Below are 20795 nucleotides of genomic sequence, written 5' to 3'. Positions count from 1 at the left end.
GTTTGGTTTGTGGAAGAGAAGAGCCCTGGTGTCAGGGAGAGGAGGTTCACTAATGATACCCCTGTTTGATGTCTCCTCTCCAGGCAAGAGGAGATCCCAGAGAGAGACAGAAAAAAAAGAGAGAGATAAGTAAGAGAGATAGGTGTCACATATTAGACCTCAAATAAAATGTTGGGATGCCGAAGCTTCCAGACTAACCCAAACCCTAACCAAAGATTCCAGACAAACCCTAACCAAAGATTCCAGACTAACCCTAAACAAAGATTCCAGACTAGTTACACTTTCTTCCCATAAATAGGCTTACATAAAGACAAGACTGATATTTGTACATGCATTTGCATGCACAGACATACGCAAGCGCACATGCAAGCACACACACACACACACACGCTTTCCCTTGGGCCGACTTCACACAAGACTGTGTCTCTCCTGAGCCATTGCCTCAGGGTCAGAGATTTTAAGGCGGAAAGCTTTTAAAGCCAATTAAATGGTTCTTTTTAAAGCGTTGGCGCATCTATTCAACAACAAACCCGCCTTAAACCAGCCTGAGCTCTGGTGGAGCAAACGCTAACTCCTTAACTCCCACCGCGAATGCTAAAAACCCAGAGAGTTACCAACAAACACAAGGCAATATCTGACGTTAGTCCAGATCACCAGGATGTTTAGGATGTGATATCAATACCGACCACTAGGGGCAACAGTTAAGCGCTATTACCTGATAGTAGGTGCTTTCCTAGGGTGTTGTGGATGGAAATGGCAATATGTGTAAAAACTGAAAAATGCAGCTTCAAGCAACACATGGTCAAGTCATATGCAGTTATTTTCTATAATAATTTTTTTAACACTACCTCAATTCATAATCTGGACCATTCAGAATTCATGCTTGAATTTAATTGTGTTAATGAACAGAGATTGTGAAAGCTTGTTGAACAACCAAAGTTGCTACTGTATAGATTCTCCTCCTTGTCTTTAACCATAGCCACAGACCAAATAACTGCTAACAGTAAATTAAAGTTGCATGTTTTTAACTTTCTATCTAATCTTCTACCTGTGTATTAATTATGTTTACTAATAATTGCAGTGCCTGCAGGGCAGTACCTATGTAAGGAGTCAAAAACTCCAAGACCTCTGTAATTTTGGCGATTTGCAAACATATACAAAAAAACACTTTCAAAAGCCATGAACTGCACCTCTCCCTTCTATTTAACTAGCAACCACATTAGTTTCCTTATTATTAGCAGATTGTCTTTTTTATCAAGAAAATGCCCCTTTGAGTTATGCACGTTATTTGAGTAATACTATGAATTTGTGTAGTAGGCTTAAAAAGAAAGAAAAAAAGAGAAGCAGGTTAAAACAAAGAAAAAAATAGCCTTGCAACTTCCATTATCTACCACAGAGGCTATCAGGCAACCACAGGGACAACCTCTCTCTCACTTTCTCCCATCTATCTTCTCGTCTACTCCTTATATTGTTATCTCTTCTTTCTTCTTTTCCTCTCCTCTTTTTTTCTCACTTTACTTGCCGTGGAGGCACGCTGACAGCCCAGACAGCTCGACTCCTTAATTCCCCCTGTTATTCCGTTAATCTGTCATCTTTATCAGGCTGGGAGGAGGTGGCGAGGGCTGGGGAAGGGGAAGGCCGGGGGCCGCAGCATCCCGATCAATCTCCACATTACAGCTGACAGAATGGTGCTAATAACTTATTGATCCCCCCCCCCCGTCCGTCCGTCCGTCGTCCGGCCCTGAAAGCCCCTCATTGATTGGCTACGGACCAACTGGGGTGAGCGGATGGAGGAGAGGTGGGGGGAGAGGTTCCTTTCAAACCGTGCAGAGGATGCATCGCCGCCACTGCTATGCCACACACAGGGAGACACACGTTCTGTCCTTCTCTCCCACAGTGCCTCCCCCGGGGAGCCAAGACAGACGGAAGAGAGGGAGAGAGGGGAGGATGAGAGAGGAGAGGACAAGGAGGAAGATGGGGAGGAGGTGGAGGGAGGAGAAAGAGCTGGCTAAAGATTAGCAGTGAGACGATTGAAGAGGAAGAATAAGGCTAGAATAACACATTCATTTCTGTTCAGAAGAGGACTGGGTGGGCTCAGCCAGTGTACATCAGTGGTCAGTGTGTGTGTGTGTGTTTCAGTGTTTTACTGTACTTTGAGTCTCAAACATACCTGCAAGGGAAAAGTAGGAAGATTTAACCTGAGAATTCAGGTTAGGATTAGGGTTAAGGTTCAGAGGTTGGAGTTAAGGTCATGGTTGGGGCAAATAGGAGTTTGAATGGAAATCATTTTCAGGTCACAGCGACAGCAAAACCTAAATGTGTGTGTGTTTTAAATAAGAATGTTGGAACAAGATGAACCAAGATGTTAACGCTCCCCTTAAGGCTAATAATACCCTGATGAAAATAACTCCCACCCCACACACACACACACGCACACACACACAGTAAATAACCCCTGTTTATTCAAAAAAAGATTCTCCCAAACAGTAAACCTTAAACTTTAACCCTAAACTCTATAACATAACTGCTACGCCTAAGAACAACCTTTACCTCTTAACTCCTAACCTATAAGCCTAAAAAAGCTATTAACAAATTCCTGACCTTTAGCCATGTTTCTTGTTTTCATGTGAGGACAGTTGTGGTGAATCTAAACCCAGTAAAGGTAGAGGAAACTAGCTAAACACACACACATTTATGATGTCCTATCCTTGTGGGGACCTGTTATTATTTAAAATCCTATTTTCTCTAACCCCTAACCCTACACCTAACCAAATGTAAAAAAAAATCTTGTTCCTTGTTTTTCTTGTTCAGCAGGGATTTTTAGTCCCAATCATAAGGTAAAACGTATAGACGCACACATACACACACGCACACAAACACACCAACAGACATGCACGCGCACGCACACACACACACACACACACCGTCATCTCCTTTTTAACTGCCTCTGGGAGTCTGAATGGAGGGAGGGAAGAGAAAAAAAAGCGATCCAAAAAACACCTTATCCGCCCGTTAGTCTCTATGGCCTGACCGCAGAGCCACGGTTTACAGTTTCCACAGGCAGCCAGACGCTCAGCCCGGCGCCCCTGCTCTCCCCCCTCCCCCCAGCCTCCCTCCCACAGCCCCAGAGTAGCCAGGGGCCTGGGAGGCGGAGGGGGGAAGGTGGAGAGGAGAGGAGGGGAGGGGCAGGCCTCCTGTCTGTCTCTCAGATTTAATTAACGGCCCACTCCGGCGCAGAGACGGCCCGGCAGCCTGCTTCCCTTTCCTCTGACCCACACACACACGCGCACACAAACACACACACACACACACACACACACACACACTGCCGCCCGCCGCCACAGCCCGCCGTCTGCCCTCCCCTGATACCGGCACCACAGTCATTCATCTTTCTCTTTCTTTCTGTCTCTCTCTCTCTTTCTTTCTCTCTCCCCCTCATTCCCCTCGTTCCATCTCTCCTCCCCTCTGTTTTTTTAACCACATGCCTGCTGGTAGAGTGAGACACTCAGAGAGGGGAGCGGGCTCAGGAAAAGACGACGCTACACCAGAACAGAACACTGAGCACTTAATAGTATGCAACACAAGCACATCACCAGAGATAGCAGTGCTGTTTGTCTGATTGTTGAGCACCCTATTCCCTATATAGTAGCAGACATGATACATAGCTTGAACTACTTAAATGGTTTACGGAATCATGACAAGAATGAACAAAACTATAAAAAGGTTTATAGGATGATCTGTTAATGTCAACTGTCAAGCATTAAAGCAATTAATGAAAACATAGTATCAAAACTCCTCATCCAGTCACCCAGTCTGACCTCATCATAAACGTGTTTGCGCTGTCCTATCACCTCTCTCTGGCCCAGTGTGTGTGTTGTGTGTGTTTGTGCGTTTGTGTATGTGCGCATGCATGTTCATGTACATTTGTTTGTGTGCGTCGCTCCAACTTCCCTAGCAGACAGAATGTGAGCCAGTGGCTGATGGGATTGGACTTGTTTACAGACACGGAGCGAGCCGCTTAGCCACCCAGTTAAATCTCCCTCTAATGCTCAAACTGACAGATTTTAGGCCCAGGCCCCCTCCGGCGCAGGCCACAGTGCGCTCATCCCTCCCTCCCCTCTCATCCTCCCCCCTTTATGTCTTTCTCCATTAAGATTACTATTCACAGGCTGATTTCTCCATTAAGCTTAGCAGCCGATTAGACAGGTCTTTTGGGGAAATCCAACCCAAACTGGGGTCTAAAGACAGTGGGCGGCTGAGACTTTAACACCAAACTTCCCCACCCAAATGATGGGGGATAGGCAGTCTCCCTCCCACCATCCCTCCACTCCCCTAGTTCTCTGTATTACCTACCGGATGGCCAATTAAGCTACTAAACGGATACACTAGTGGACGAGGTGTTGGATTTTGGGGTGATTATCCCACAAATTTGTCCCTCTGACTAATGCAATGAAGAGGAGCAGAATGTCCACAGGGGGTAACTGAGCAAGGGCCAACCACCAAATTGTGTTTTGTTATGTGCCACAATGAGTGGAACTGCAAAATACCAGCAACATTATGTCCATAATGTTCTGAATAGTTTTTGCTACCATTCACAGTGGTTTCTATTGTTGCACACTGGCACCAAGAACTATTAGTGTTTTCATACTTGTATCAGTTCAAGCAACAACATAACCTCACTTATCCAGATTAACCCTGAAGTGAGTAAATATATGTTTTAACAAGTGCAGTCAAAGTGAATGTGTTAACATCTTTTTAAGTTATCATGTGTTTTAAATGGTAGCTGTTAATGTTTTTGATGCTGCTAATCACAATTCAAGTTGTTCACTGAACACAACCTATTAAGGGCTCTTTACTTGTTCCTGCATGGACACATCACAAAAAATATGCCTCTGGCAAACAGTCTGTGGTTTTAGTCTGTAATAGTCTGTGGTTTTTTGGGCCATAATTCCAGAAGATATGTTTGGGGCAAAAACAACACTGCTCATCACCCAAGAAACACCACACCCAGAGTGAAGCATGGTGGTGGCAGCATCATGCTCTGGGGCTGTTTTTTTCAGCTGGAATCAGGGCCTTAGTCAGGGTGGAGGGAATTATGAACAGTTCCAAATCCCAGACAATTTTGGCACAAAACCTTCAGGCGTCCGTTAAAAAGCTGAAGATGAAGTTCACCTTTCAGCACGACAACGACTCAAAGCACACATCCAAATCCACAAAAGCATGGCTTCACCAGAAGAAGATTATCGTTTTGGAATGGCCCAGCCAGAGCCCAGACCAGAATCTAATTGAACATCTGTGGGGTGATCTGAAGAGGGCTGTGCACAGGAGATGTCCTCGCAATCTGATGGATTTGGAGTGCTTTTGCAAAGAAGAGTGGGGATGTGCCATGCTAATAGACTCCTACCCAAAAAGACTGAGTGCTGTAATAAAATCAAAAGGTAAAAAAGTATTAGCTTAAGGGTGTGCACGCTTATGCAACCAGGTTATTGTGAGTTTTTTATTTTTTATTTTCCCCCAAAGAGTTCAGTTTGTTTTTCAATAGAATTGTTCACGTTATAGGTCACATTAAAGGTGGATAAAATTCGGACACAAGAACCTGGCATTTTAACAGGGGTGTGTAGACTTTTGATATCCACTGTATATATAGTCACAAGCTGGTATTTAGTCGTTTGATAAAAGACAATATTTAGCTATTGTTAATTAGCTAACAAACAAGCTGATCACTTGAAAATTGAATAGTTTTTTTTTATCAAACACATATTTCAATGTCAAAGGATGTACTGAAAAGGTATCGGCTACTCAGAGAGAGGGAGTTTGGGGGCCCCCCCCAGCTAGCATGGCATAAGACAAGAAAATGAGAGCAGTGTTTGTAACCACAGTGTAGCATGGCAACGATGCTGTGCGGAGAATTACCAAAATGCACTATAATGGTAAAGTTGTACATTTGATTTATTACATTTAATTCATGTGAAAAGTTTTTTGCTGTAGATTACAAACTCTTCACTACAACTAAACATTGACCTTTGCTGTTCAATTTACTGGGATGCAATAATGCTGCTATATCAAAATAACATACATTACCCCTTCTTTAATACCGTGACCTACATCCAGTATTACCTTTCTAACAAGATCTATGAACCAAAACACTTGGTTTATAATAGTTATTTTAACCCACAAACTACAGGTGCCTTAACCAACCCTAAAATCTGAAGATACAAAGAACTACAAAGAACATGACGCAAATAAAAGCTTGAAGATCCACCATTTAGTCTAATTTAGAACTAAAACTAATGAAACAGTGGCTGGTGTTAAGGGTCTTAACGTGAACTGTGTAAGCTGTCAGAAGGCTCTTAGCTTAAAACACACCACGGTTCCTTTATGCTTATAAAACAGGATTAATGGCAAACAAACCTATTTATTTAGTGCTAATTTAAACAGGGCATTAAGAAAAAAACCTGGAGTGCAATAGAAAAGGCAAACAAGATCATCAAGTAATCGACTTGAGGTCCACCTTCAGGAATCACTAATCAGCTTACAGTAAATTCCCCAATCAAACAAATTACAGCAAATGACGAGACTAATGTGTAATAGTGATTAATTACTCACGTTAATCCCCCAAAAATATGTAACCTCATTACAAATTACGGGAATACAGAGAGAGGGGGTAAGAGACAAAAAAAAAGACCAACAAAATTCAGAAAGTAAAAGAAATATAGACAGAAAGACACAAACGCACAAAAACACACACATCCATCTTAGGTGATATCCTACCTGAGTGCCCAGTGTTGGTGCTGAGTTCGGTGTCAGGCTGACCGTCGGGCATGCCGTGCTGTCTGGTGTGGTGAAGGTTGGAGATGATTGTAGATAGGTCACTGTCACGACTGAAACCCACACAAACAGCAGGAGAAGAAAGTAGTCAGAGGGTTGGAAACAGACACTGACATACATGGCACATTAATATGCTAAAGAAAGCTAAAGCTAAAAATCGTTTCTAAATCTAGCTAGCTTCAGTTTGCTTCACATAGGGTAGATTTTGCTTGTTTAAGTGAAGCCTACTTATCAATGCGCGGCCCTGTTTTCCTATTAATAAGATATTGGTTGAATGTTACGCATTGATAACTTTCGAATGCCTTATTATATGTGTTATTATATGTGTCATTATATGTGTAATTTTTATTTTAATACATACATTTCACGAACAAATAATCGTCCTACAGTCGTCTTTCTCAAACTTTGCAAGAGGAAGGGATTTGATAGGTGCTTAACTTGTGGATTAGACATTTCATTCAATTAAGTGGAGTTAGCCAAGTTATCCTGCCCTAAATCAGGCTAGTTTAAGGAATCTGAAGCCATAGAAATTAACCTGGCTAAAAGCTTATCCCCAGTTGAATCAGAGTTGACCAAAGTTTACTAACTCAAACCCGGTTCATAATATAGGGCTCTGGCTTAATATCTTAAAATCTTTAGCTTGACTGAGCATCCAGGTGCAATGGAACCAATGAAACAGGCCAAAACGTGCAAGCCTCACCCAGCAAACACTCAAAAAAACCTCTGGTTAGCCAAATTGCCAATTTTGAACCATAGTCATGTAAAGGAAATGAAAAGGCCTTCTCTCCGGCTCAGCCCACTCGGCCCAATACCCCAGCAGCTCCCTCTAACCCAGGAGCAGCAGCTACGGACACTGTCATGGAGGTACTTCCAAGCAATCTGATTAGTGATCTGATCGCATTAAAAAGACATAATGATGGAAAATAGGTGCTTAGCATTTGAGATTTCTTCCAGACAAATCTCTCTGTCACTGGGTGGCCACGGGTGAATAGCATGTTATAGAAACCGGTCAACAATGTTTGGTTTATTATAGGCTGAGTGATGTACGTTTCTTATTATTCGTGAAAATGACAAGATACAGATAAATCAGATACACAGTATAACATTTCATAGCTTTTTCCTTGCATTTGGAGAATCAAGTTCAACTGAATGAGTTTAAAGTTTGCATGCTAGTAGTAACATTATCATAGAAGAAAAACTATCCAGAAGGTTCCCCATATGTTCAAGGACAGTCCCTGATAACCAGGAAGAGCCTGTGGAGAGGCTTGAATTAACGGTGTTGCTGAAGACAGTTCTGATTGGCCACCAGTCTGAGGAAGCCACACGGTTCTGCGGCTGCTGGATTCTGTCTTTTTACTGCACAGTGATTATAGTCTCTGGCTTTGCAATACCAAGCTGGCACGCTCCAAGCTGTTTCCCCAAATCGGTGGAAAAGGAGCGGGGGAATATATTATGATATTCTGATTCTAATCACGTCGGGTTGCCAGTCATTTATCAGTCAGTGGGGATTCATGACTCTCAAAACACAAACAAGTCCTGTCTCATTGCTTAGCATCAAATTCAAATTTTGTTGTACCATGACATCAGACGGTTGGTGACGGTTGGTGAGACCAAATTCAAATAAAACTTAGCTGAACACAATTGAATGAAAAACTCCTTGAGGATGTATATTTTCTTAAGTTTCATAGGTCAGACAGTTGCATACTAATTCAGACCGGTCCATGCAAAAATATTATCACGAGTTCCACACTTATCTGAAATGTAGATCACATAACCACTAGCAACTAAGCCCCCTGACCTGACCTGCACTCTATCAGTCAAAGTAACGGCGATAATGCTACTCACTGAGGCTACAGGGTTATTATCCCATGGCAGAGTAGTGGAGCTAAGCTGTGACGAGCAAGGGCATCGTTAGTGATGATAATTAGCACATATTTCTTGCCCTGCCCCCCCACCCCCCCCCCACACACACATACAGGTGGCCAAGGTCAGTATATGTGCTCAGGGTTATACAGGATGGATACGGGAAGGAGTGTGGGGGGGGGGGGGGGGGGGGGGGGGCTAAGAACTAGCTGACTGACACAACTCTCCCTCTTGAGTTGGCTGGGGCGGTGACAGCTTAGAATGGCATGAGCTGCTGTCTTATCACCTAGGCAGCACGCCGGACACAATCATCTCATCCTCAGCTCATCCCTGCACTACTGACGACCCCCTCCCCATTTGGTCACGCACACAGGACTGACAGACTGACAGACTGACAAACAGACGCGGTGACCCAGATGCTGCTGTATTAGCTAGGCCCTAATGCAGGGTAACTTGGACATGGATTACATTTGGATCCTACCTCTTATAATGCAGGGTAACTTGGACATGGATTATATTGGGATACTACCTCTTATAATGCTGGGTAACTTGGACATGGATTATATTGGGATACTACCTCTTATAATGCAACGTGCAAAGGGAAGCCTACCATGAGTGCTTCCTATTTGAGAATCAGAGAATATCAAAACCCTTGTTAACATTTATTTTATGCCCAATATGTAAACTATATATATATATCTACCTATATGATACATATATATAAACTTATAATATATATCTACAGTATATTAATCACATTGAAAATCAGAAATACTATTTTTGGGGCCCAAGATGAAGGTGATGTGGTCTGGTCTACTTCAGCTGGTACAGCTCTGTCATTGAAACTAGCTGTTTGAAACCTGTTAGACTTTTTTAATAAAAAAATTAAATTAAATAAATAACCCTATTTGCAATGCAATCTTATCGCACTCAAAGTAATGTATTGAGTCCAGTCCAATACGCTCTATGTTCCATTAGAAAACTGGTAATCATATCTATGAAGCAGGCCATTGACTTTTAACCTAGACTACTAAGCAAGTGAACTGCCGTCTAACACACAAGACTACAGCCTGTACATAGTTCTGATCAGTCCTGTTAATAAATTAGCATTGCAAACAATGACCATGAGCCCTCACCTCAATAACAAAATGAGTTTTGAGATTTTCCCATTAGGAATTATTCTTAGATTGTCTTTTTTTTATGAATATTTACACTAACAGATGCATTCTGGAATTTATGCAGATAAACAATTATTTTTCAACCTCCCATTTCGGTCTGGCTGTGTAAGGTGCTGCTTATATGTGCATAATCTATAAGTAGAATCACTATCATACCTCAGTTAGATATAAAACACCAAGTTTGCGAATGGTTCTGACAACATACAGCACATAATGAGACAAAAATGACATAAGTACATAATATTCAGGAACATCTACACTGACAGTTTTTCACCAAGTGGCCAAAGTGGAGAATGGTGTTATCGTGTTGTTTGAAATACATTCTGATTCAAATTAAAATATGATCAAAATATATATCAAACATAAAGTTTCTCCAAACTCACATTTATTTGTTAGACTGTTACATGTTTTTGTGTACGTAATTATTAGAGAAACAGCCAGTGAAACTATTTATCTAAGAATTGCCTTTACGTGCAGTGGAATTGCCTTTACGTGCATATAGCGACAGAATAACTGTTAAGTGACCATTTTGTTTCGATGTCCTCCTCCTCCTTTGACCCATTCAGAGAGTACGCAGTTCAGTGAGCGACATGCCTAATAAATGATTCAACTTCTCAGAGCGGTGAAAGTGCCCAAAGCTCCTCCCCTTACTGGAGGGTGACTTCACCACATTACCCCATGACATTGGCTCAGAGGAGACCAGGTGTCAGTGAGGTCATAGCATGAGCAGGCACCAGGCACCAGGCAGCTGCATTGGTGGGCCCAAGGAGTTGTCACACAGGTGGGGAGAGGGAAAGAAGACAGCCTGCCTGGAAACAGCTGCTGCCTGCAGGTAGAACGCTATTCCAGCAAACCCCCCCCCCCCGACCTCAAGACAACAAACAGATCACACAGCCGTCTCAAACCTGTAGCTGCAGGTGATCCACTCAAGCCTGCCATTACTCTGTTTTGATGTAATACCATGTGATATACGCTAATACCAACGCAGACAATTAAAAAGGACAGGGTTTCAATCTGAGTCGCCTTTATTCAACTACATCTGCTCGTACACAGTATTTTATTTGTAAAGCGTGGGTAGAGCGGGGCCACACAACATAGAGGAATGTATATGTTCCATCTAGATAGTATGTGCATGTTGGAAAATGGACAGTTTTGGGAGGAGTAGCGTTACATTTAAAAGGTGTCTTATGGCAAGCATAGTCTTGTTAGACCTTGTGGGAAAGATGGCTGGTTGCTGAGGGCCACAGAATGAGACCATAACCGCTGAATAGTCTTCAGTATCTGCAACTATGTAAGACTGTTTATTACAAGGAAAAACAATTGGAAAGAGACAGGCTTGAAGTGAGGAAATGGATTTCCGCAAATCGTATGTTTTTTGAGGCGTATTTGTGTTTGTATGCCGCTCACATTTGGATGGAAAGACAGCCTGCAACTAGGGTCGAGCAAGTAGAGGGAGTCATGAATAAATACAGAAATAGATAAATAAATAAATAAGAACTAGCCAGGATATCTCTTGGGCTTTCCCTGTTGTTCCTTCCTCGCAAAAGCCGATGTGGGGTCGATAAGGCTACAGAGAGAAAAGAACAATGATATAAAAGATAATTCTGCCATGTTGAGTCTTGGTATGGTGCTCTACCTTGGCTAGACGGACAAAGAAAATGGCGTCTGAATCCAATTTCAATGTTTATTGGAAAAGTGTGATGACAGTGTTACTAGCCATGTATCCATCCAAATACTCTCCCAAACGTCCTATGTAATCTCAGTTATTGGGTTTTTTATTATCCATTATCTAACTGTTTCATTGCATTGGATGTATTGTCTTGTTTCTCTCTGCAGAAGCAATATTATGTTTAAGTAAGTACATGTATGAATCAAATGAGCATGAGATTCAATGGAGAACAAGACTATCTAAAAAGTCCCAAAGGCAGGTTTCCCATGGTACATGATCAATCCACGTTTTTGAACAGCACCCTGTTCTCACCAAGAACACCAGAAGAGAGCTTGTAAGTGAAAGGCTTCTATCCATTTATTAACCACAGGCATAGTATATCTAAGATGACACAATGTCAACATCCAAAATACACTACTAGTATCATAGTGTGATTAGAACTATTGTTTTACAAGCAAATGTCTATACATATGAAATGGAAGAGACACAAGCCAAACTATATGTTTGGTAAAACTCTGGGCAATTCTGAGACAATGCACTAAATGAGTATAGCGCTCATACCTATGTCGGCATTCATGTACTACACAACAGAAAACACACATCATATATGTCTTATTGGTTTAAACCTTCACAGTAGACCACAATCAATCTTAGCTGCGGTTTTTCCCTAGTGAAAATCACTTGTTGAATCAAATAAATTCATTTCCCAGAGTATTGTTGATAACGACATGTTTAACATACCGACAATTATAACATTTTCTACTTCTACAGACAGTAGAGACATGCCAATTCAGGCAGATAATAAATACTACGCAAGTACATACCAACACTGATAGAGCCCCGTTGGGTATTGTGTTGCTAGCCCCCCTCTGGATTAATTCCCTAGCACCTTGAACATACAGTATAAGTTAGCTATGTTACCCAAAGTGGGGCTAGACACCCTGCAGCAACTAGTTCCTGCATCTGTGGAAACTATGTTTAGGGTCCGTCTGCTTGATGAAGTTGTATGTCCAGTGGAAATAGGTATGGCTAATTTGCACAGTTTACCTCTCTCTCTTTGTCCCTTGGTGGAAGGGCCTACCACAACCCGTGTGACAACATCCCTCCTCCCATTTCCCACATGTAATCTACTTACACCGTTATACTACACAAATAATACTGCCTGTTTTCCTTCAATAACAACTATGGAAAACAATTTCCTTTTGAAATAGGAAGTGTGCATGTAAATGAAGCACAACATAAATTCCACAACTTTATGACTTCTCTGTAGTAATGAACATATGATTTGCATGGCCTTTCTTTTCTCCCGAGGGTGCTACCTAAAAGCCCAATGTCAGCAGGTGGAACTTATATAATCCGTGGTGGTTGCTCGGTAATTACCCAGACTCTCCATCAGCACTTTGGAATCAAAGCCGTGTTATCTACACAACATCCAACTAAAACAACACTTAGGAAGGCTTTGTTTTGTCCGTTTGGTAATATAAGACATTATATCTAAGCATACACTTGTACAACATTTGGCCGGTGTGATTAATTCCATGAATGTCCCTAAGCCATTGTCCCAATAAACTTGCAAGCCACTAAATGTTAAAAATGTAATATCTGACTCTTGCAATAAAGCAATGTAATTTTTTATTTTGAATCGGTTATATTTCTCCATCAGCATAAGAATGAAATAGTAGAACAATAACCTATGCCTTGGAATTGTTAAATACAACTTTCTGGACAGGTTTTTTGCATTATTTCCAAATACACACTGTATGATTTGGATTCCATAATGTTTATTGGCTGAAGGACGCATTCTTTTTGGGTGTAATATTGTCAGATTTGCATTCAACCAACAATGCAGCCAGCATATTGCCTAAGATTTAATTCGCAATGAAAATAGCAAGCTAGGATTATGGTTTGGTCACCTATGTGAGAAACTAATGGATATTGTTACATTTCTAATTTCCAATGAACACATTTTTACTGGCAAATCAGTACATTATAGCAAGAGTAAAGATTGAATAATCACTTTCTTCCACTAAAGCCCTATTATAGGAGGGAGTTGCAACCAATGGGCCCTGGACCTTTACAGCGCCATGGAGAGGGTGTTACTGGGTTATCAGCCCAGTAATAAAATATTTTTTCCCACTTGCTCGCAGGATGGGTAATCTTATTGAGTGGGTGCAGGCCATTCTGTGAGCCAGTAGTGCATATCAGACTCTTTGTGGAAAATGGTCACTCCCACAAAACCTGCTGATTTGATGGACTGAGCGGCCACCACTCCTCTGACATTTTAACTTCATCCTCACTCTCCTGGCTATCCACACATTGCATGGAAGTGTCAGGGAAAGAGATCGATTGTCCGAATTGGCCATGCTGATTATTTTTTACTTAGCCAGTGCATAATAACTCCAAGCCCCCAAAAATAAACTGTTCTTCAGCTAACTCCAAGATCCCCTAATAACAACAGTCCCAACCTTATCGACATCCTTGAGCAAAATGTCAAAGTTTGACAGGTGCTGTGAGCAGCAATAAACTAACAGATTTAAAATTAACGCTTCAAATAAAGTGAATGTTCATTGCCTACGTTTGTTCCAATGAATTTAAGTTTGCTAAATGTGTCAGTAAAACAATACCTTGAACAGTGAAACCCTTGCTGTTAACAGATTGCAAAGCAGCATTACAACTTTCTAATTGAGCTAATGAGGAAGTGACCAGATCACATTGTTGTCCATAGTCCAAAAATGCATCTCAAATCAGCAGGCTAGGGGCATTTCAAATGTCCAGTGTGGATTGCTGCAATAGTAATTATGATCACTTCTTCAACTAACAGACAATATACATTTGGGAGCCAATCTCAAGTTATTAGCCGGTTATTGCCAGGGCATGTAGAATAAAAAGCAAACATCTTAACGTCTAATTTATTGGACAACAAAACTGATTACATGAGTTGGTGAGGAAAATGTATCCTGTCTGAAATGTACACTGAAATGACTGACATTCTGGGTAATCATTTCACGGTCTGTTATGTTAGGGTTGTAATGTGGCCTAGTAACTAAGACATCTTACTGGTGTCTGAAAAGTCACTAGTTCAAATCCCCCAATCCCAAGCTGAAAGCTATATTAAGGGATAGCTCGTCCACAATTCATATTTTGGTACTGCTCCAAAGTACTATCCGAACTCAGAAATTCTTATATAATTCATAGGAAGTATTTTGCTAGTGCCAGTTTGAAATCAGCCAATTCCTCCGCCTGTTTCGTCAGTGCACAGTTTATAAAATCGATGCTGCCGCGACAGATTATTGAATGTAGTTTTGAGTAGTTTTCAGCTTGTAATGCAGCTTTGCGATAGTGGGACGAACCGTTCTATTCATAAATTTGGACGATGCTTATAATGCATTATAATAATTACAGACTGGGACAGAGCTGATTAATGGATTATTTGAAAAAATGACTCTATGCGTCTTCAGGATTCTCTTTTGGTGAGTAGACTTAAATATGATCTTTGGACGAACTATCCCTTTAACCTCAATTGCTCCTCCTTCCACGTAAAATGTTCCCCAGGTCTTTGCTGAAAATAAAAGGTGGTTCTTAGTAATTTTACCCAGTTCAATATTTTTTCAATTATGCAGGGCAAATGAACAGAAGTTATACTACAAATAGGTAATATTTCTATCTTTGGTTCAGTCCAAGGTTAGCACTCGGTCAGAATGTGGACATATAATAGGATAAATTGTCCCTGTTCAAACACTTTCATAATTTAAAATAGAAATATTTTTTGTTAATATGTAATGTCTGTCATATTGACTGGCTGTCAAGGTGTCCATTCAAAAAAGTTTTAAACCATAAGAAATACCAGTAAACCTATGTACAAACAGTACTGTAATAAAATCATCTACACGTATTGACCACATCAATAATAATCCGGCAAGAATCTGCTCCACTGCACTATCCAAACCCAAACTGGACCTAAAACAGTGTATAAGAGATATGCTCTGTAATGAATCCAATTTCAAAGATCCTTTAATTAAAAAAATCCACACTGCACTCCCTTTACTAAGCATGCACCAGTTAAGGGAATTACTTAAATCTACCAAATCTACCAAGCAATCTGACACAAAGGGGTGTGGTATTTGGCCAATATAGCATGGCTAATTGGTGTTCAGTCACAATGCATCACAGAGTGACAGAGTTTATTTATTAATTTGGATTCAACTTTTTGTTTTACAGTATTCATGTGTTTCTGTGTGTTGTTCAGTAACTCTTAAAACTGCATGCCACAGGCCACATCATCACTGAAAATGAGAATTGGCTCAACTGGCTTACATGGTTAAATAGAGGCAAAATATGAATATTTGATGTAATGTATTGTGATTTTATTATAATTTGGTATTCTGTAAATGCACATTATTTTACTATGTATTTTCTGTTTTAACATTTACAATATGTTTGGAACTGATAAATTATAGTCATTGCTTAACCAAAGTACCCATTGCCTTATGAATTGTAACCAATGGTGACAATGCTTGCACGGATCCTGATGACGTGTTGAGAATAGACACATTCATGTATATCCAGAATGACGTGTTGAGTATAGACACATTCATATATATCCAGAATGACGTGTTGAGTATAGACACATTCATGTATATCCAGTATGATGTGTTGAGTATAGACACTTTCATGTATATTCAGAATGACGTGTTGAGTATAGACACATTCATATATATCCAGAATGACGTGTTGAGTATAGACACATTCATGTATATCCAGCATGATGTGTTGAGTATAGACACTTTCATGTATATACAGCATGAAGTGTTGAGTATAGACACACTCATGTATATCCAGAATGACATGTTGAGTACATACACTTTCATGTATACCCTGATGACATGTTGATAATAGACACATTCATGTATATCCAGCATGATGTGTTGAGTATAGGCATATTCATGTATATCCAGAATGACGTTTTGAGTATATACACTTTCATGTATATCCTGATGATGTGTTGAGTATAGACACTTTCATATATATCCTGATAATGTGTTGAGTATAGACACATTCATGTATATCCTGATGACGTGTTGAGTATAGACGCATTCATGTATATCCAGCATGACGTGTTGAGTATAGACACATTCATGTATATCCTGATGACGTGTTGAGTATAGACACATTCATGTATATCCTGATGACGTGTTGAGTATAGATGCATTCATGTATATCCAGCATGATGTGTTGAGTATAGATACATTCATGTATATACTGATGACGTGTTGAGTATAGACACATTCATGTATATCCAGCATGACGTGTTGAGTATAGACACATTCATGTATATCCAGATGACGTGTTGAGTATAGACACATTCATGTATATCCTGATGACGTGTTGAGTCTAGACACATTCATGTATATCCAGATAACGTGTTGAGTCTAGACACATTCATGTATATCCTGATAATGTGTTGAGTATAGACACATGCATGTATATCCTGATAACGTGTTGAGTATAGACACATTCATGTATATCCTGATGACGTGTTGAGTATAGACACATGCATGTATATCCTGATGACGTGTTGAGTATAGACACATGCATGTATATCCTGATAATGTGTTGAGTATACACACTTTCATGTATATCATGATGACGTGTTGAGTCTAGACACATTCATGTATATCCTGATGATGTGTTGAGTCTAGACACATTCATGTATATCCTGATAACGTGTTGAGTAGACACATTCATGTATATCCTGATGACGTGTTGAGTATATACACATTCATGTATATCCTGATGACGTGTTGAGTATAGAGGCATTCATGTATATCCAGCATGACGTGTTGAGTATAGACACATCCACGTATATCCAGCATGACGTGTTGAGTATAGACACATTCATGTGTAGCCAGATGACGTGTTGAGTATAGACACATTCATGTATATCCTGAGGACGTGTTGAGTCAAGACACATTCATGTATATCCTGAAAACGTGTTGAGTATAGACACATTCATGTATATCCTGATGACGTGTTGAGTATAGACACATTCATGTATATCCTGATGACGTGTTGAGTATAGACACATTCATGTATATCCAGCATCCTGTATTTTTCACCATTCATTGACCAAATCCAATTGGTTAAGACCCCTCTAGGACTCACTTAAAGGGACTGTGGTCAATATAAATCAGATTTCACTGATTGGACATCCCATTATCCCTTTTGCTCAGACACATTGCATTTGGGGTAAAGTACAGCCGAGACAAATGCCCTGGACAGACCGGAGCTGTGGCTCCAGCAAGTCCGCCGCCTTTTAAAGGGTAAAAGCCTGACATACAGTATTAGTCATAAGTGTTCTTTAAATTCATTATCATCTTAACACGCAAGCAGTGCAAGTGTCAGGGGGGAAGAAGGCTCTTTAATGAGGTTAGTGGATCCTTTTAAAGCTTTACAGTTGCTCTGATGTCCTCTGTCACACACCAGTCCCAAGACAGCAGAAACAACAACCACCTCCCCTAAAACAAATAGCACAAGCTGATTTTAATGCATTAAAACATGTTTCACACAGTCAAAGTAGCCTTTCTAGTAAGCATGGCTAACAAAAAACAATACAAAACCATGACATTTGTGAATCATACATCTCCCGGCAATAATAACAGACACAACATCTTTTCAAATCAAAGAGTAAATGCCTGAAAATGTACCTTTAGAAAATGGGTATGCTATATCCAGCTTTTCATTTTACATAGATATACCGCACAAACAGAAGCGCAAGAAACTGTCTAAGAAATTAAATGTATATATTTAATATTATTAATAGTGGTTTAGGAGCGAAACTGATGTAACACTATTGTATTTGTTACAGTTGATTATTATTATACAGTACTTCTGTGCTTCATTGTTCTATATTCTTTAGCGTATTACTAAAAAAGGCCAGAAGTTGCATCACAGTATAAGACCATGGGCCACACCCCCACATGCAATGCCCTGCCAATACACCGTTAAGGTGGCCAAACTTGTAAGCTCACCACACTCGCCCCATGTGACTTAGAGTCCTGTAAATTGGTACATGTATCCCCATCCACACAAGGAATTGTCCGCCATATTTGATTTTCTGCCATTTTGGAGTTCTTCTATTAGTACAAAAATGACCAATCTTCACATAACGTATTCATATTACTGCACATAACCTATTTATCCACAAACCAGGCCAGCATGTGAAAAAACACACTGACCAAAAAACACTCTAAAAAACATTCAAATAGGCATCGTTTATATATGCCAATATAAATCAGCTAATCCTAGACAAGATTAAAAAACTGAATTTAGGGTGATGTTCATTCCTAATTCCTTCTATTCTTTTTGACTAGCACACACGAAAGTGGAGTATGTCATCAGACCAATGCAGCCACATCTTTGTTTGAACTAATTGGGTTAATCTTCATTTGGTGACCTCACCACAACCTTCAGCGGTGTGTAACTCTGGGTCAGCATTTGTGCATGTGTGCGAATGCATGTGTACATTCATTTACATGCATGCTCCTCCATCTACATTTTCAGTGCCTTACAGTATGCCATGATAAGCCAAATGTGCTGAAATGACTAAACACCCTTTACCCAATATGTTATGTAATTACTCCAGCCACCAGTAAGTAAAAGTGTTTTTGCACAATGACAGATTTCCCAAAATCAAAGATTATTAGATTCTTGCAGAGCACCAAAGAACTTGCATCGAATCACTGTTAGCATGGCCGGCCTTTGTTCCAAGGCCAAGTTAGATTTAAAGTAAACAAATCAGCAAATGTATATCCCTTGTTTCAAGACCCATCAATCAATTAATCACAGGACCAGTTTACAACCCTTTTCACATCAGCAGTTACAGATAACCAGCCTGAAACCCCAAAGAGCAAGCAACAAGAGTTAATGCACTCAGACAACAATACATTTTTAGCTTTTGCCCAAATAGCAGGATGGATAAGGAGGCACATACACGGTGTTCCAGTTCAGAAGGACTGTGGGTCTAAACCCTTACATCACTGTGACGCACCGAGCCTGAGCTCTAACCACATGTATATTAGGTTGCCATACAGCCCCTCGGTTACAATTTACAGTACAAATATCACCTCTTCAGCTAGACCAAAATATTGCATAGTCAAGCAAGGGTACACTAATCAAGGAAGACAATAAAGAAAGCGTGAATGTGTTCCACATTCACACAGAACGTACTTAATTTACTGTAAGGTCGGAGCTTGAACAATCTACACCATTTAAACCCAATGAAGAGACATGTTGGGAATAGGAAAAGTTCCTAATATTGACCATTATTTAGACACACAAGTCGCTCCCAGGCCCTACCTCTTTCTCATGATACTGTAATGCAGCTCCTCCTCCTGCTTGATGTGGGCATGGTCTCCGCTGGCACGGTCACTACCCTCGCTGTCGTCACTGCTGAAGACGGAGGCCAGCTCCCTCTTGGGCACGCGATTGGGGGGCAGGGGGATGGTGCGCTTCTCTGCCAAACGCCCACGGTTCTACAGCAAAAGGGAAGAGGAAGCTTTTAGAAACACGTCTCTACATATGCCAGCGACAGTTTGACGCGAGCATGCTAAAGGTATGCATGTGCTAACACACTAAGCATGCGCAAAATATGCTAACATCTAGCATACCAAGTTAGCATTCGAAACACTCAGCTTAAAACAGCTGACATGATTGCAGTGAAAATAATATTCCACCATCACACACTGCTGCTGTCACAGGATCAATAGCATACATTAATGTTCAACTTTGTTTCAAACTATGGATGTGGGTCTTTGCACAATATACACTACAGTACATTTATGTTACTTAAAACCTATACCTCAGCAGTCATATTAGGTGAATCATCTAAACAACCATTGTTAATCACAGGCAGAGTTCTGAGTGATAAAGAAGTCATGCAAACAGAGGAAAGGATATGATTATGGTTGGTGTGTTCAGTGCTTTTAGGCCACAAAGCTCTAATGAGTGGAGTGAAAGGGAAAGAAAGGATAAGAAAAGAGGAGTGTGGCCCGAAGGGGTTCAGGGAGTGAAGCTGGGCGACCTTTAATGTGACCTGAAGAGGTCACTGCAGATTACCACAGCTCTATGGAGAGAAAGTGGGAGGGCACCAAGCAAGAAATGGGGGGAGGGAATGGGTGTAAGACAAAGAGTGCGAGAAAGCCAAAGAAAGAGAGAGAAATAAAAGGAGGTGAGTCAGAGAGAATGGGAGAAAAGTAGGG

The 20795-nt window shown here is 40.7% G+C and overlaps 1 protein-coding gene across 6 annotated transcripts in view; it reads right to left on the bottom strand.

The window, feature by feature from the left end:
- Positions 1-20795, bottom strand: part of samd11 (sterile alpha motif domain containing 11) — a 70738-nt gene that overhangs the window by 31234 nt on the left and 18709 nt on the right. For all 6 annotated transcript variants that reach the window (XM_010875560.3, XM_010875562.4, XM_010875561.3 and 3 more), the window contains exons 3-4: positions 19894-20069; positions 6772-6881 (exon numbers count right to left, since the gene is read on the bottom strand). In XM_010875560.3, the coding sequence (XP_010873862.2) occupies positions 6772-6881; positions 19894-20069 (286 nt within the window). The remainder of the gene's footprint in view (positions 1-6771; positions 6882-19893; positions 20070-20795) is intronic.

This window comes from Esox lucius, chromosome 12 (genome assembly GCF_011004845.1).
Source record: "Esox lucius isolate fEsoLuc1 chromosome 12, fEsoLuc1.pri, whole genome shotgun sequence".
Taxonomy (NCBI): Eukaryota; Metazoa; Chordata; class Actinopteri; order Esociformes; family Esocidae; genus Esox; species Esox lucius.
This window is presented reverse-complemented; position numbering and strand designations above follow the sequence as displayed.